Source organism: Anabrus simplex, chromosome 5 (assembly GCF_040414725.1).
Source record: "Anabrus simplex isolate iqAnaSimp1 chromosome 5, ASM4041472v1, whole genome shotgun sequence".
Classification (NCBI taxonomy): domain Eukaryota; kingdom Metazoa; phylum Arthropoda; class Insecta; order Orthoptera; family Tettigoniidae; genus Anabrus; species Anabrus simplex.
In genome coordinates, this window is record NC_090269.1 from 380503326 (window position 1) to 380522683 (window position 19358).

Here is a 19358-nt window from a genome sequence, read left to right on the forward strand (position 1 = left end):
TGCTTCGCTACGGTATTCTACATTGTATTCGAATATCGAAGTAAATAGTGTGCATGTGGTAAATAAGATTGTTTTAAAATTGCATGTCTCTTAGCGTTATCCGAGAAAGAGCATGGGGAGGTCCCCGTACGTTGTTTCCAATGTAAAGTGTTTGTTATGGATTTGTGATATAACGACAGGCTCACTTGCCTACTGCCATTCACAATCGAGTTGGGAAGTTTACATTATAATTGCAGGCCCCATTGCCTACTATGCGCACAGAATCGATTTGGGGAGTTTTCGTTAAAATGGCTGCCCCCCTTTCCTACTTCCAGACAGATTACAGTTTTTATTATAATGGCAGGCAATTACCCTACTATCACTCGAAACTGAGTTGTGCAGTTATCATTATAATGCCAGGCCCATTTTCCTACTTCCAGCCAGCTTACTGCCAGTCACACCAAGTTGGTGAGTTTCCATCAAAATAGCAGGCCACTATGCCTAATGCCAGTCACATTTTACATGAGGACATTTCTTTATAATGGCGGGCACCCTTGCCTACTGCCAAACACAATCGGGTAGGGGAGTTTTAAACAAAACTGCATGCTCACTTGCCTTCTGCAAGTCAAATCGAGAAGTGAACTATTCATTACAATTGTAGACCTTCCTTACTAATGACAGTTACACAGGAGTTGGAGAAGGAACCCTTTCATACTGCCAGTCAAAGTATGACACACAAAGTCGGTGTGGGGAGTACTGATTACAATAGCAGACCAACCCTTTCTCGATCACTACAAATCGACATTCGAAAGTATATGCGTGTTTACAATATTGAAGACCTTCATTTACAGATTAACTGCTACTAAACGTACGTCATATCGACAAAGGATTATACCATAAGACACGCCGGATTTAGTGGCCTAAATGCCTGGTCCTATGATATGTCATCTATTCTTGGGTCAGATTGAGTTAGAAACGTGGAACAGGGTAACGTTCTTGTAAGATTATCTCACATTACATTACTTTTCGGATAATTATGTGACAGCTACATACATAGCATTTGGCTGATATATGGCTACTGGGTGGGCCAATTTTCGTGAAGAGTTTGATGATTCTGTATTTCATATAAGTAATCGAAGGTATGAATTATGCATGTGAAAATTCCAAATTGACTTAACATCCATTAATAGAGAAAAATCAAACGTAAAAGGGATACAGATACGGCAAAAAGTCATAAGACCAAGGTTGTAGATCATTCCAAATTGAACGAATATTGTGCAATCAGTTATGTGATAGGAATTTCCGAAGGTCTGCACCATCATTAAAATTGCCTGCATATTTCTATATTCTTCGCGGATAAAAAGTGAAAAATTTAATGATCTAGGATGTTTTCCGTTCGTTACAGGCTAAAACGTATAATTTTGTCAAATTTCAATTATCTTCTTTTTCTTCTGGCAGATTATGCCGCAATCTGGATTTTGGGCGAGGCGGGTAAAAATTAGGACTTTCAGGAAACTAAACCAAAAATTATGCAGATGGTCAATATTACCCCTTAAACGGAAAGCTGTACGAAAATTTCGCCAAAATAGTCAGTGTAGAGGCACACAGTCGTTACGATTTGATTTATGTAGATAAGGAATCTGCTCCATGTAAAACACCTGTTTGGCTATGTCCGCTGGACTTAACCTGCAAAACTGACCATTCATGATATCTCCCTTATTAATCCTCCTGACGAAAAAATGCACATGAAAAAAAGGTTTAGAGGTAGAATTCCATCACGTTTGGTCGATTTCCAGTCAGGTTGGTCTTGTTCTGTATATATTGTGGAAGAGTAAAATCACCATTTCGATTCCCTATAAACCGCCAGTCCATTCCGGAACATGAAATGTTATTTACGTTTAAAACCTACCTTTGGACAGGTGGATGCTAAATATGAATTTTGGTTCGAATGTCTTCAGTAGTTTTCAAGTTGTAAGGAATACGCTTTACACGCACCCGCTCGAGAGTTAAGTCCGTTGGGACTTGTACAGAAAAACGGTCCGTTAATGATATCTCCCTTATTAATCCTCATATCGAAATGATGCACATGAGAAAAAAGGTTTAGAAAAAAATTTCTACCAAGGCAGGTAGATTTAAATTAACATTGGTTGTGTATATTTTGTGGAAGTGCAAAATCACTGTTTCGGTTTCGTATAAACCCCCAGTCAGTTCAGGGATTTAGAAACAATATTTGCCCTAAAACCTATCAAGGACAGGTGTATTCTAAATATGAGTATTGGTGGGAATACATCCAGTAGTTTGTAGCATTCGCGTACATACGGCGTAATTAAGGAAGAAAATAGTACAGTTAAGAGAGTTGAAAGTAATAGAAAATAGATTATAACTGAGGACAGCCGGAAAACGACAAATATGTAAATGCCTAGTTAATGTATTGGAAAATCAAATGACCCTCAATAAATTATGCTAGTGTGAGTTATGGATATAATAAAGCGGTAACAGAGGAGAAATTTAGGTCCAGTGATTCCTAGGTAAACAAAAAATAAGAAGATGACTAATGGTGTTATTACTTAATCTATTCGAAGGCGGTTATAACATAAAACGATATTCCGCCAATATCCCGCAGATAGGCCAATTGACGCCTCTCCTGTCTTCTACCTAAGGAACAACCACGAATTTAAAAGCATGGTGAGGAAAATGGCAAAACGTTACTTCCCTGCTGGCATGCAGTCAGAGACGTTGCCATGGTAACCTGTAGGTTCGTTGTCGATCTGTCGGTCACTCAATGCAGAGCATGGTACCAGCAGAAAATTGTAAATTTCTCCGTCATGTAAAGAGTAAGGTAAACTATGAACATAACGAAAGTTGTTTATAATGAAGAGACGTTTCACGTACGGTAAACGAAGCTTACAGAAAATCAATAGTATAAGAGAAAATGGAGGAAAACCATTCTGGTTTCCCTATAAACCCCCCGTCTATTGAAAGATTTTAAAATGATATGCATATTGAAACCTTCCATGGGATGAATACACTCTAAATATGAAGTTTAGTTGAGATCTATCGAGCCGTTTCGACGTGATGGTGGAAAGACCATTCTGGTTTTCCTATAAACCCCCGTCTATTCAAAGATTTTAAAATGATATGCATATCGAAACCTTCCCCGGGATGAGTATACTCTAAATATGAAATTTCGTTGAGATCTATCCAGCCGTTTCGACGTGATGGTGGAAAAACCATTCTGGTTTTCCTATAAACCCCCCGTGTATTCAAAGATTTTAAAATGATATGCATATTGAAACCTTCCCCGGGATGAGTATACTCTAAATATGAAATTTGTTTGAGATCTATCGAGCCGTTTCGACGTGATGGTGGAAAAACCATTCTGGTTTTCCTATAAACCCCCGTGTATTCAAAGATTTTAAAATGATATACGTATCGAAACCTTCCCCGGGAAGAGTATACTCTAAATATGAAGTTTGGTTGAGATCTATCCAGCCGTTTCGACGTGATGGTGGAAAAACCATACTGGTTTCCGTATAAACCCCCCGTGTATTCAAAGATTTTAAAATGATATGCATATCGAAACCTTCCCCGGGATGAGTATACTCTAAATTTGAAATTTGGTTGAGATCTATCCAGCCGTTTCGACGTGATGGTGGAAAAACCATTCTGGTTTTCCTATAAACCCCCGTGTATTCAAAGATTTTAAAATGATATACGTATCGAAACCTTCCCCGGGAAGAGTATACTCTAAATATGAAGTTTGGTTGAGATCTATCCAGCCGTTTCGACGTGATGGTGGAAAAACCATACTGGTTTCCGTATAAACCCCCCGTGTATTCAAAGATTTTAAAATGATATGCATATCGAAACCTTCCCCGGGATGAGTATACTCTAAATATGAAATTTGGTTGAGATCTATCCAGCCGTTTCGACGTGATGGTGGAAAAACCATTCTGGTTTTCCTATAAACCCCCCGTGTATTCAAAGATTTTAAAATGATATGCATATCGAAACCTTCCCCGGGATGAGTATACTCTAAATATGAAATTTGGTTGAGATCTATCCAGCCGTTTCGACGTGGCGGTGGAAAAACCATTCTGGTTTTCTTATAAACCCCCCGTGTATTCAAAGATTTTAAAATGATATGCATATCGAAACCTTCCCCGGGATGAGTATACTCTAAATATGAAGTTTGGTTGAGATCTATCCAGCCGTTTCGACGTGATGGTGGAAAAACCATTCTGGTTTTCCTATAAACCCCCCGTGTATTCAAAGATTTTAAAATGACATGCATATCGAAACCTTCCCCGGGATGAGTATACTGTATATATGAAATTTGGTTGAGATCTATCGAGCCGTTTCGACGTGATGGTGGAAAAACCATTCTGGTTTTCCGATAAACCCCCCGTGTATTCAAAGATTTTAAAATGATATGCATATCGAAACCTTCCCCGGGAGGAGTATACTCTAAATATGATATTTGGTTGAGATCTATCCAGCCGTTTCGACGTGATGGTGGAAAAACCATTTTGGTTTTCCTATAACCCCAACGTGTTTTCAAGGAGTTTAAAATGATATGCACATCAAAACCTTCCCCGGGAGGAGTGTACTCTAAATATGAAGTTTGGTTGAGATCTATCCAGCCGTTTCGACGTGATGGTGGAAAAACCATTGTGGTTTTCCTATAAACCCCCGTCTATTCAAAGATTTTAAAATGATATGCATATCGAAACTTTCCCCGGGATGAGTATACTCTAAATATGAAATTTGGTTGAGATCTATCCAGCCGTTTCGACGTGATGGTGGAAAAATCATTCTGGTTTTCCTATAAACCCCCCGTGTATTCAAAGATTTTAAAATGATATGCATATCGAAACCTTCCCCGGGAGGAGTATACTCTAAATACGAAGTTTGGTTGAGATCTATCCAGCCGTTTCGACGTGATGGTGGAAAAACCATTCTGGTTTTCCTATAAACCCCCCGTGTATTCAAAGATTTTAAAATGATATGCATATCGAAACCTTCCCCGGGAGGAGTATACTCTAAATATGAAGTTTGGTTGAGATCTATCCAGCCGTTTCGACGTGATGGTGGAAAAACCATTCAGGTTTTCCTATAAACCCCCCGTGTATTCAAAGATTTTAAAATGATATGCATATCGAAACCTTCCCCGGGATGAGTATACTCTAAATATGAAGTTTGGTTGAGATCTATCCAGCCGTTTCGACGTGATGGTGGAACAGACAAACAGACAGACAAACAGAAACAATTTTATTTATATAGATTTTTACACTCGTTCTTCACCCCCTTTCCATCCCCGCCCAAAGGAGTCCTATGAGTGCCTTACACAACAGTATATTTTTTTCCCAGATATTAAGTCTTATTTGTACCTATTTTGGTTGACAGCTATGCCCAAACGTACATGCATAATCTCACTGCTCTAGAATCCTGGAGCTGACGTTGCCATGGTTACGGCAGTTCATTTCTTTATCCGATTCCTAGAGCAGGGGTAGTGTGGTGCCAATATCTCCGTAACGGTTGGTTTTAGAGCCTTAAAACATGGTTTTCGGGCCCGTAGGGCTTACCGAGTTTTGTTCTTTGCGTCAAGAGGATTAAATTGAGCTTTGTCTCGTCCTTATACGACAAATTCGATATTTTGCCTATAATAGTATAAGAGAAAATGGAGGAAAACCGTTTTTCCTATAAAACCCCCGTCTTTTCAAAGATTTTAAAATGATATGCATATCGAAACCTTCCCCGGGGTCAGTATACTCTAAATATGAAGTTTGGTTGAGATCTATCCAGCCGTTTCGACGTGATGGTGGAACAGACAAACAGACAGACAAACAGACAAACAGAAACAATTTTATTTATATAGATATTACTCTGATTTCACAATTTTCCGAGTTCAGTGGCCGCGCATGTTAACGCGCTACGGCTATGGAGCCTAGCTCTGCATTCGGGAGACGCGTGGGTTCGAGTTCCATCGTCGGCTGTCCCGAGAACGATTTTCTGTGGTTTCCCCATTATCACTTCCAGGCAAATGCCGGGACAGTTCCTATTCATGGGCTACAACCGGCCCCTTCCACCCCCTTACCCAATTTTATCACAATCATTTATTTCTTCTTCATTAGCTTCTCAAATGAGGTTGGCGTCAGGAAGGACATCTGGCCGTAATAAAACATGCTGTGTAAATTCATCTCATCTTACCCCGACTCCGTATCAAGAAACGGGACTATGGTGTACATACATACATACATACATACATACATACATACATACATACATACATACATACATACATACATACATACATACATACATACATACATACATACATACATACATACATATGCTACATACCCTGATTTCAACCTTGATGTTTGGGGATTGAGATGGTAGTCTTCAACACCGAAGTACAACTATCATATGAAATGTTATACTTGCAACTACTGTAGGTTAATCTAATTGTTGATATTTCATATTATAAACACGGGCGAAGCGTCAGGGGAGACAGGGTAGACAGCGTGTACCCTTAATATTTTGTGAACGAAACATTGTCTAGTTAATTCAATTATTTTTTAGAACATTAATTATTTCCACATTCATGAAGTTATAGTATTCCCCGCTTTACTTATTTTCGTCTCACTTCGGCAATGCTAGGGTTCTCGTCAGTTACACGAAGCATGTAGGCGGAAGTAGACGCTGTCCATTCTGTCTATGATTGTTCCCTTTGATTTTCAAAGCTTTTAGATAGAGCAACACTAACGCTATCTGTAGGTGCTGACTGTGGAACTAGGACTTTCCTATAGCGAGATTTCTCCGCCCAGTAGACAGACTTACCAGCGTCTCCTCTTGCGCTCATTGGCTCGTATTTGGATCTCAGTTATTAAAGGTGCTCTTATTGGCTACCATCTCAGACATGCTTTTAATGTAATTATTTGAAGGTACTGAATTAGGAGACACGTCTAAAAATAAAATAATAATTATATTCAAATCGAAGTATAGTAAACTTACACCTAATAAATGAATGACAGCATCAAAACCCTTCAAGTACTTGCATTTTCTTGCCCGCCATTATTAGTTACGTTATTATAACCCCAACAACTATTTGCTTACATTTTTAATAATGAACTCCAGAGTGTGCATACGGAAACAACAAAATTGCTTAACTTGATGTTGTATATTCCGTTAACGTCAGTTTCTAGTGAACGCGCTGCGAGTGTCTTCAAACGAATTAAAACATTTTTAAGGAATACGATGACCAACCAGGGACTGTCTAACTTAGGAACTCTAGCTGTAGAGAACGAACTGCTGTGGTATCTTAGCAAGACGCCTGACTTCAAAACAAGAGTAAGAGATATATTTGCTGAAATGAAGGACAGGCGGATTGAACTCACTGACAAGAATATTGTTTAAGGTGACTGGTACGAAAATCTATTTATTTCTTATTTTTCCTATTTAATCTACATAACAATGAAATATATTGCTATTTATAATTCTAAAAGTATGTTGTTATTTGACAACTCCCGCTGCCTGTTTAGTCTATATTTAAAAATAAAACTAGCGAACGTCGGGCTATAGGTTGCTATAGGGTTTGTCTTAGTTTCAGGGTCATTAATATTATATTGAATATAGTGGTATCTCCTATGCGTTGAAAACAAAATTCCATATATAATATGATTAAAATAGTTTAAGTAAATAAAAACTCTGTCTAACCCCTTACTTAGTTCACGCTTCGCCACTGATTATAAAGCAGGTAAATAATTCAATAAACAGTTCTCACCTCCTCAATAGTGTCGATAGTACTTAGATTAGCTCGAGAACTGTTGCTGCGCTCGACTTGTTTGATGCACAGAAGACTCCTGACATCGACTAGCCGCTGTCTGAAACAGTATGCACATCAGTTACCCGTGGAACAAGCACCCTGGAGGACAAAGATATTATCTCACCTTCTCGTACCGTGCAAACACAACCTACGTAGTCAAATTCATCTTTTGAAGGTTAGACACTCGCCCTGCTGCACATAAACACATGCCAATCTGCTTGACATGTGTTGCATGTAATCTCTGGGAAAGCATTTTTCAGATTATATTAGACACGTTTGCGAAATTACTAATTGGTTTGATAGAAAGCAATTCGGGTTTAGGAATGGTTATACCAGTGAAGGTTAACTAGGATTCCAACAAGATTAGCAGATATTTTAGATCTAGGAAGTCAAATGGACTTTATCGCTATTGGCCTATCCAAGGCCTTTGATAGGGTAGATCATGGGAGATTACTGACGAAAATAACGGCTAGTGGACTAGACAAAAGAGTATTTGAATGGGTGGCTACATTTCTAGAAAAGAGAACTCAAAGAATTAGAGTAGGCGAAGCGTTATCTCATCCCGTAGTGATTAAGAGGGGGTCCCGCGGGAAGTATAGTTATACCTTAATGTTTTCTTAGATATATATAAGGGTATGTCCGGATGATGTCATACTCTGTAGAGTAGTAAATGAGTTGCAGGGTTGTGAGCTATTAGAGGGGGACTTAAACAGTGTTGTGAGATGGACCAGACAATGGTATGAATGTAAATGGGATGAAAAGTCAATTTGTAAATTTCACCGAGAGGAAAAGTCCCCTAAGTTTTAATCATTGTATGGATGGGGTTATAGTACCTCGCGAGGAACACTGTAAGACACTTCGTTGGGGTAATCATACTGACGAGGTTGTTAAGAAAGGTTACAGATCTCTTGGTTAGGAGAATATTTAGGGGTTTTAGTAAGGATGTAAAGGAGAGGGCGTATAATTCTCTGGTAAGACCGCAGTTAGAGTATGGATCCAGTGTATTGGACCCACACCATGACTACTTGATACGAGAACTGGAACAAATTCAAAGGAAAGCAGCACGGTTTGTTTTGCATGATTTCCGGCAAAGGAGTAGTGTTACGAAAATGTTGCAAACTTTGGGCTGGGAAGACTTGTGAGTAAGGAGAAGAGTTGCTCGACTATGTGGTATGTTTCAAGCTGTCAGTGGAGAGATGGCGTGGAATGACAAAAGTAGCCGAATAAGCTTGAGTGGAGCTGTTAGAAGTAGGAAAGATCATAATATGAAGATAAAGTTCAAGAGGACAAATTGGAGCAAATATTCATTTATAGGACGAGGAGTAAGAGATTGTAATAAATTATCAAGGGAAATGTTCGATAAATTTCCACGTTCTTTGAAAATGTTTAAGAAAAATCTAGGTAAACAATTGATTGGGAATCTGCCATCTGTCCTAAATGCAGATCATTGATGATTTATTTATTTATTTATTTATTTATTTATTTATTTATTTATTTATTTATTTATTTATTTATTTATTTATTGAACGTGGAGTATAGGATTGTGAAACTACTGTTTATACGTGTGTAACTTATAGTACTTCTTGTTGTATAATAGCAAGGAATAAAGTTGACAGGAACGTTTATTTGTTAGTGATAAATACATATTGTCAGATTACAAATTTAAACCAATTGGCCCTCCAGCCCCGTACAGCCTACTTATAAATGTCCCGCATGCACAAGTGATGAATGGGATGCCTAGTCACTTGTTTACAAAGGAGCGCTACAACGTGCTATATTTCGGACGTGAAACAAATAGCAGTCATTTTATTACACGTAGCATAGCAAATACGCCAAAGGTGCAGAACATAAACAATAATAACTCATTCATTTATTCACGTATGGACATTCCACTCAGCTAGAGAGTTGCTTGTATGTTGCTCTACCGGCAGGCAGTAATACCCCGGTGAAAACCACCGATTAGGCATTCCATGCATCGTTAGTGCATGCCGTACACTTATAAGTAGAAAGAACGGCGCTGGCGGGCCACTTGGGATATATACTGGGTGTCTCACCTAAGAGTCATCAGGCACCTTTACTCCGATGTTTCGAAAGATATTTTCAATTTCATTTTTGTAATATGTAGGTAGAGTCAGCACTAACAAAGACTGCTTATCAGGTACGTCATACGACATACGTGTTAACAGAAAAGTCGTTTAGTTTCTCATTGCAAACAAAATGTTGTTTAAAGTGTAATTTTATGTGCTCAATCTCTAGAGCAGCCTCAAATTAGTCTGTTGTGAAATTCCGTTCAAGGGTATTTATTGGCGGTGAAAATACAACAAGGGATATCTAGATATTTAGATATTTAGATAAACTCAAGACCGTATCACTTGTTTTTAGCTTTCGTGTATGTTTGTCTGTCTGTCTGTCTGTTTGTTTCACCATCACGGTGAAACGGCTCGATATATCTCGACCAACCTTCATATTTAGAGTATACTCGCCCAGGAGCAGATTTTGATATGCATATGATTTAAACATCATGGAATAAACTGGGGGTTTATAAGGAGATCAAACGAGTTATTTGATATTTTCTCATACACTATTGATTTTCTGTAAAATCTGAAGACTATATGTGAAACGTCCCTTAAATATAAATAATTTTTGTTATCTACATAATTTCGCTTAATCTTCAAATTACGGAGAAAATTACTATTATCTGTGGGTTTCATGCTCTTCGTCGAGTGACGGACACCCTCGCAGACCGACAACGAACCTACCGATTGCCATGGCAACGTATCTGGCTGCTTGCTAGCAGGGAAATAAGATAGGCGATTTTCGTCATCATTCCTGTAAATTCGTGGTTGTTAGTTAATATTTCCAGTAGCGGCTGAGTGAGGCTGCCGTATCACCGAAGTGTGAAGAAAGCACGGCGCAACCAGGGAAGCTGTCCTACCTCCACCAATAAATCGACGGTTCAAAGCAATACTGTCGTAGCTGGCACTTTTCACATCTTACATTAATCCCGTGTATACCAGAAATCACCATGGACTCTTATGGCTGTTAGCGTTCTAGCCGATACTGACATCTATAAATCTCCATGGTAATTTCCTCATACACGGGAACTTTTAATTTGCTTTTAATGTAAGATGTGAAAAATGCTAGTTACGATAATATTGCTCTGATCCGTCGAAATGTTCTTGAACGGAATATCGCTGCTCTATCAATTAGGCACGTAAAATTACACTTTATTATTATGCGTTTTTATACACGTCATGACTCAGGCCATAAAACCTGCTATTCTGCCAAACCATGTCTTATAATGTGCATACAGATTAATATATATTTCACAAAAATTATCACACACACACATACCTAAGCCCACGTACACACTAAACTTAACACATAGCTATAAAAACACATTAAAGGAGAGAAAAAGAAACATATATAAAATAACCCAGAATAAAGAAAATTGTCCCAATGAACCAATAAAAACAAATTTAGTAAAACTTAGTGGCGCACGGAATGAAATAACGAAACACGAAAACAGAATTCATGTATTTACACTCAACTTGATCCGTCCAAGTACCGCTGCCAACATTTATTTTTAAATACTGGTTCATAAAGGGTGTCACTTAGGTCATTGGGCAATGAATTCCATGTTCGAATTTACTGACAACAAAACGAATCACTGTAGAGGTTGGCTCTGTGATTTGGTATTTTGAGGGTTAGGTTAGCTGCAGCTCAGGTCGGGATGTACAGTATATGAATGGTTGAGAGCAACTGGAAAGAATCTGTTAGATAACAGGGTGCCTGCTTGTACATTATTTTGTGGAGTAGAAGCAACGAATGAGGGCTACGACGTTGGGTTAGTTTAAGCCAACTTAGCTCACGATCAATAGTTGCTCCTTCGCTACCAAACTTTTGCCCCGTCGCTTCCGAACTTTCTCCTCTCCTTTGTTTACTTCTCATGGCTTTCTTGTGGAGGACGTTTCCAGGCGGTGCGCAAGACTGCCAACCTGTTCACTTGGGAACTAAGCTCCCAGGTTAGAGCCGCGGAGCTTAGACAAGACCATTGGTCTGGAGTGGTTAGAGTAGGGCCTAGACAAGACCATTGGTCTGGATACGTTAGGGTAGAAGGAAATAATTTTTTTCTCGGATATCTTGCCGAGTCCCTGTTGAACAGCATCTTCCCCTTAAATGCCCGGGTGCACGAGTTCCTTAAGGCGGCAGCTGCGTTGTATCCACCACTACATCAAGGTACACTTCATATAACATTATTGCTGTTCTGTATTCCACATTGTTTCCTTCACACGTCACATTCACATTCTACCGGGATTGTAACGGAATTTCATTATCATAATTGACGGGAATGACGTCCAATGCCGATTTACGTTAGCGAACAGGTATGCAAGAAGCTACTTCAGCAGCAGAAAATGGCGTTTAATGCTCGTCGTTAGGTTATAACCGTAAATGTACTTCTGGGGGCGGGATGCTGGGTTCCCGAACATCGCAATGAACACATCTTTCCTCTGACACACATTTCACGGAAGATTTAATTAATTTTCTACATCTTTATCATATCAGAAACATGTGGACACGAGGTGTTAATTTTCTCAGCTCATGGAATGAAGAAGTTATATGATAACATCTTGGAATGTTCATTATAAAGTGGACGCATGCATTCTGAGCTCTCTGAAGTCTATTAGAGAGGACGCCACTTAGTCTTCCGTGCACGTCGTCACAGTACTCAAACAGAGGCATTATAACCTGTTGAATCAACAGCTTTTTGTCCTTGAAACGAAGTAAATCTTTCATTCTTTTAAGTGAGTGAAAGGAAAAAAATACTCGTTGGCATACAGCTGTTGCGTGTTCTGTCTAGTCAAGGATTTTGTCCAGTATTAATCCTATATCTTTAAACAATATTCCGTTTGCAGTGGTAAACTAAACGGTGTTTACCATTGACACAACTTCGCTTGACGTACAAGATCAGCAGCTTTTGTGTGGGTGGGTATATATCCGCGAAAAGGTTAAAACACGTATTTTGATACTGACGATAGTATGGTTTTTAATGTTTTATATAAATGGAGACGTGATAGTTAACTGATTAAAATTAAAATCCTCTGCTTTTGATTATCGATTTGATCACTGCCGAAATAAATACTCTTATTGCAAGGAGTTCTTTCTCAAAAAAAGTGTCTATGCATACAAGAGAAAGTGAAAAAATTCTTTTTAGATAAAATAAGTAGTGGAGTAGTAGAATCATTAAGTTCGTAGGCTGGCCGTCTAGAGTCGCTGTGGTGTATTACAGTGGAGAGTTTGTACAATAGGATGGTGCCTTGGGAGTTCTTTGGTAGTCCCAGCAACAGGCAGTTGCGTGCTTACAGTGTAAAGAGAACCATTGTCTCTGTTATGAAGGGTTGTTTAACGTGAGTGGCGGAATTTGAGTGTATCGTAGTTTAAGCAACAGGAAAAAGTCAAGCTCTGCCAAAAATTAAGCACATCCGTCAGCGAAACGTTTGAGATTATGAAGCCGAAATTGTCAGTATCACCACGACGGGAAAAAGTCGCGAAAATGCACGTCAAAAGACTATGAGATCCTTGAAGTGTTAGTGCCAGTCCACGAACATTTGACTGTAGTGCAAAGGTGTACACTGTGCTGCCTACACTGTAGGAGCCAGTCCACGAACTTATTTAGTACATGAGTGTATGCCGTGTTGCCTGCACTGTAGGTGCCAGTCCACGAACTTATTGACTTTAATGCATGAGTGTATGACGTGTTGCGTACACTGTAGGTGCCAGTCCACAACCTTATTGATTGTAGTAGTAGAAAAATAACCTCACCCCAAGTTAATGTTTTTCACCTCAGACGTATGTACTTCGAGACTGAGAGAGGAGGGATGATGATGCTGATGGTGATGACGCTTGTTGTTTTAAGGGGCCTAACATCGAAGGTCATCGGCCCCTGAGGAAGGATGGGGAGTCCATGTTAAACGACTAGAAATCCCTATACTGGAGAAAGGTGGGCAAATTTTACGAACACTGCTGTTGTTGTTGTTGTTTCGTTTTTGTTGACGACACAACATCTTCACCAGGAGGGGTGTATGTACTGAAACATCGTTCAACAAAAACAGACCTTATTATAACAGCCTACTGCCCTGTGACTAAACCACAAAGCTATTACGTAGCTACTATACTTCACTCGATACCTCACTGTTTGAAACACGCCCATTCATTCCCCTCCCCGCAGGCTGATATAAATCAAATTAAGACATTCTCACATTTTCGACCCCAACATAACTTTTTCCATAAGGGTCGTAAGTGTAACTGGTAGGGTACCATCATTCGAGTTTCCAAAATGATTTCTATAGGTGCCCCACAAGAGGGGGCTGGGATTGATATTTAGTCAAATAGCCGTTTTTTAAATTGTTGCTATTTCTTGATGGATGCAATACTTTTGCATCTGTCTCTTGGCACAGGCCAGAGCAAAACTTTTTTTTTGCTAGTGGCTTTACGTCGCACCGACTCAGATAGATCTTATGGCGACGATGGGAGAGGAAAGGCCTAGGTGTTGGAAGGAAGCGGCCGGGGCCTTAATTAAGGTACAGCCCCAGCATTTTCCTGGTGTGAAAATGGGAAACCACGGAAAACCATCTTCAGGGCTGCCAACAGTGGGATTCGAAACCACTATCTACCGGATGCAAGCTCACAGCAGCGCGCCTCTATCCGCATGGCCAACTCGCCCAATAGAGCAAAATGTAGCTTCCACTGAAGTCTCAGTCTCATCCATGGCTGTGAAAATATGGAAGTTGTTGAGGTATGGGTGGTGCTGAGTAATGACATTCACAACACGGCTAGGGTGTCTGGATGTTATGAAAGGGGGGCTGCTCATAGGGTTAGTCGTGCTGCAATAGCAGTTCCTGACCCAGTGAGGAAAGCAACGGGGAACAACTTTACTCCTAATCTTGCCTAGTACTCCTTAATCTGGCGGCGCAATTTGTTTTTGCGGTTTCCCTACAATCACATAACCTTTGGTGGTGCTATTGGAGGATCTAACACACCTCTGGGTTGATGGACATACAGACAAGTCCAACTTCAAAATTTTATCTTCTACCTTGCTGTGTTATTTTTTTCGGGATTCGGACCATTTTATTATGCGAATGTGAGATGTTAAATGCCAGTGGCGTATATTGAGGGCTACCAAGGCTATCAGTGAAGCCCAAATCTCAAATCAGAGTGATGGAAGTCTAAGGCACATTATAATATAAGCATCTGAAACCTTGTTCCATTTACAAAACTTCAAAGCAGTGAGAAAAAACGTCGCACATATTTCTGAGAGCAAGGCTTCGGAGACCGACATTGCAGCCCAGAATCTCGCCCCTCTCCCGTCGACTCGCCACACGCGGCTTGCGGCTGGATATCGGATTAGGAGTGGGGACCGGCGGAGGATAGCTGTGCTAGGCTTCGGTCCGTCAGATCATCGCCCTCTACTATGACTGCGCTAATACGCCTTCTCATTCGCCCAGTCACACATGTAAACGAGCGAACACGGCGTAGTTACCAGTTCAGGCGCTTGGAGCGCTGAGAAGCTGGCATTAGTCTGCTTGACGAGACACGCTCGGTGATCATTGCTGAGAGTGCTGGTGTAATTTGAGCCTGTGTTTACCTTATTTGGCTTTTTTCTTTGGTCGCGAACCGTTTTAATGTTTATGTTCATAATATTATTTACTAGATTATTGTGTGCCTTAATGTAAGATGAAAAGTAGATCGGCAAGTGGGATTTGGTTTCATGAATTTACTTTCAGTGAATAACGTCATCAATGGCTAAATGTTACTTCAAAACAGAATTTCTCGTCAAATTTCAATTCAAGATCATCGAAACGATATGTTTGGCACACCAAATAAATCCACACTTTCACGCTACGTAGGAGATATAAACTGCGAGACTGCATTAACACTCTCAGTAAAGGAGCGCCTCTTAGCAGAAAGTCAGCGCCTAAATTAAGCAGAGAGATTGTGTTTGTTGGTAGTCCATCGAACAGCAGTTGTTATATGACAAGAAACTCGACACCTTCTTTCAACAGCAAGACGCTTCATTCCATGTTGAGCGAATAAATACTAAATGTAGCAAAGGCTTTTCAGTCTGTCAAACACATAGCAAATACAATGTAAATTAAAACACTAAAAGCATATCTGTAAAACACACACTAACATACAAAGAATGACATGTTTCGTTCTACAAGAACATCCTCAGATTCTATCAAATCACTTAATATAAGCTTATATATGTACAGTATTGTTTACGTAGCGTAAACTTGTCAATGATAGAGAGATGAGTGATAACATGAAACAGTAATGACAAAAAATAAATTATATACAATTATAATATAGTGAATAACTTACGTATTTATCTAGACTGCCGATGTTAAGTCTGTTGTCACCAAACACTATTTCAGGACTGTGGTAATGGAAAGTTTGTGGTGAGCCACGCTGTGCGTGGGGAGGGGAGGGCAGGACAGGGAGGGGCCTAGTAGATCGATGTGGATCTCTCCTATTGGATGACAAAAACGGGTAGACTATAGAGTGGAGAGGGGGGGGGAGAGATGCAGGGCGGAGCGGCTGGAGCGCTGTGGAACTTTCCATCAACATTGGAGGGGGGGGAGAGATGTTATTGACCTATTTCATGTTAATTGTACCTGTATGTAATATGGATGAATGTAATTATTATAATTTTTATTATTTATAATAGGTGAATGAAGTACGGAACGGTATTATTATTATTATTATTATTATTATTATTATTATTATTATTATTATTATTATTATTATTATTATTATTATTATTATTATTATTATTATTATGAAAAAAGCAATTCACCTTCCGTCAACATTGGAGAGGGGAGAGAGGTTATTGACCTTTTCCATGCGAATGTACCTTTATGTAATATGGATGAATGCAAATTAAAAATTTTTAGTTGAATAAAGTAAGGGACGTTATTATTATTATTATTATTATTATTATTATTATTATTATTATTATTATTATTATTATTATTACTATTATTATTTACGATAGAAGCAATTTAAGGAGTAGGTGTTGTCAGATATTATGCGAGTAGAGCAAATAGGGGGGAAATTATTTAAATGTGTATTATTATTATTATTATTATTATTATTAATATTATTATTTACGATAGAAGCAAATTAAGGAGTAGGTGTTGTTAGATATTATGTGAGTAGAGCGAATAGGGGGGAATTATTTAAATGTGTATGCTCATTCAGGTTATTGGCATTAGTATTTTTTGCGACGTAAATTTCTATTGCTTCTTTTATATTCAAAGATTTACTTTTCTTTTCGAAGTGTAAAATTTTTAGATCAGTGTTGATGTCTGTGAAATGGTGTGAACAGTCGTAGATGTGCTCCCCGAAGGCTGAATGCCGATTATATCTGATCGCGTTTTTGTGTTCTTTGTATCTTGTATGGAAATTACGTTTTGTTTGACCTATGTATGTGGCGTTGCAGTTAGGTTCTTGGCATTTGAGTTCATACACTCCTGACTTTGAGAAAGGGTCCTTTTTGTTTAAGTTGCACCTGCTGAAGTGTCTTTGTAGTGTGTTATTCGTTCGAAAAGCTACTTTTAAACCTTGTTTCTTGAAAATGTTAGCTACTTTGTATGTGTTATTGTTAACATAGTTGAGAACCACGTAGTTTTCTTTGTCGTGTGTGGTGCTTTCCCGGCGACTTTTCTTATGTTTATTTAAAAGTTTATCCACTGTGCCTGGAGGATGGTTGAATGAGCATACACATTTAAATAATTCCCCCCTATTCGCTCTACTCACATAATATCTAACAACACCTACTCCTTAATTTGCTTCTATCGTAAATAATAATATTAATAATAATAATAATAATAATAATAATAATACACATTTAAATAATTTCCCCCCTATTTGCTCTACTCGCATAATATCTGACAACACCTACTCCTTAAATTGCTTCTATCGTAAATAATAATAGTAATAATAATAATAATAATAATAATAACGTCCCTTACTTTATTCAACTAAAAATTTTTAATTTGCATTCATCCATATTACATAAAGGTACATTCGCATGGAAAAGGTCAATAACCCCTCTCCAATGTTGACGGAAGGTGAATTGCTTTTTTCATAATAATAATAATAATAATAATAATAATAATAATAATAATAATAATAATAATAATAATAATAATAATAATAATAATAATAATAATAATAATACCGTTCCGTACTTCATTCACCTATTATAAATAATAAAAATTATAATAATTACATTCATCCATATTACATACAGGTACAATTAACATGAAATAGGTCAATAACATCTCTCCCCCCCCTCCAATGTTGATGGAAAGTTCCACAGCGCTCCAGCCGCTCCGCCCTGCATCTCTCCCCCCCCTCTCCACTCTATAGTCTACCCGTTTTTATCATCCAATAGGAGAGATCCACATCGATCTACTAGGCCCCTCCCTGTCCTGCCCTCCCCTCCCCACGCACAGCGTGGCTCACCACAAACTTTCCATTACCACAGTCCTGAAATAGTGTTTGGTGACAACAGACTTAACATCGGCAGTCTAGATAAATACGTAAGTTATTCACTATATTATAATTGTATATAATTTATTTTTTGTCATTACTGTTTCATGTTATCACTCATCTCTCTATCATTGACAAGTTTACGCTACGTAAACAATACTGTACATATATAAGCTTATATTAAGTGATTTGATAGAATCTGAGGATGTTCTTGTAGAACGAAACATGTCATTCTTTGTATGTTAGTGTGTGTTTTACAGATATGCTTTTAGTGTTTTAATTTACATTGTATTTGCTATGTGTTTGACAGACTGAAAAGCCTTTGCTACATTTAACTAAGTCAACACTGGAAAACATGGCTTCATTTTTAACAAACAAACGAATAAATACTACTCAAGATGATTGTCGTGCAAGCGAAAGTAGAACTCGAATTACCCTAGTCAATAACCTTTTCTGTTTTATAATTTCTGCTGTGACTACAAAATAAAGGTTACAGCAGCATTTTTCTTGTTTAGGAGGCTTTTAGGTACAGGGCTATATATTAACACTCAAAACAATAAAGGAATTCGAAGCTTGCGGTTTTTTCGTGTTGCGCATTGTGAGTGACAATCGTAAGACTAATGTTAACAGGATAATGCTGGTTTCTTCAAAACACATTAAACCGAAGATCTGTTATCCTGTTGATAGTGAAATGCCTCTTGGTTTTGACAAATGGCACATTCTGAAAAGCAAGAAATCCCCCACACAAAAAAAATATCTATGTTTGATGTTTCTCAGGATATAAATGGTGATTTTATCAAGAAACTGTATCAGATGCAATCAAATTAAACTGTGAAACAGGTTCATTTTTCTTACATGCAAAAACATCGAGCCGCCTAAGTTTAAGAAAATGAATGTGCTGCGCCCGAAAGATATTTTCGCGACTGAAGTAATAACAGCCTTATAATATTTAACAGACCATTCGTATACATATATTCACGATTTTTAATGCTGG

At 38.5% G+C, this 19358-nt stretch overlaps 1 protein-coding gene across 1 annotated transcript in view; it reads right to left on the reverse strand.

Annotated features, from left to right (window-relative positions):
• LOC136874553 (pickpocket protein 28) overlaps positions 1–19358 on the reverse strand; it is a 175761-nt gene that overhangs the window by 112094 nt on the left and 44309 nt on the right. Inside the window, exon 4 of the mRNA XM_068227844.1 lies at positions 7766–7865. Coding sequence (XP_068083945.1) covers positions 7766–7865 — 100 coding nt within the window. The remainder of the gene's footprint in view (positions 1–7765; positions 7866–19358) is intronic.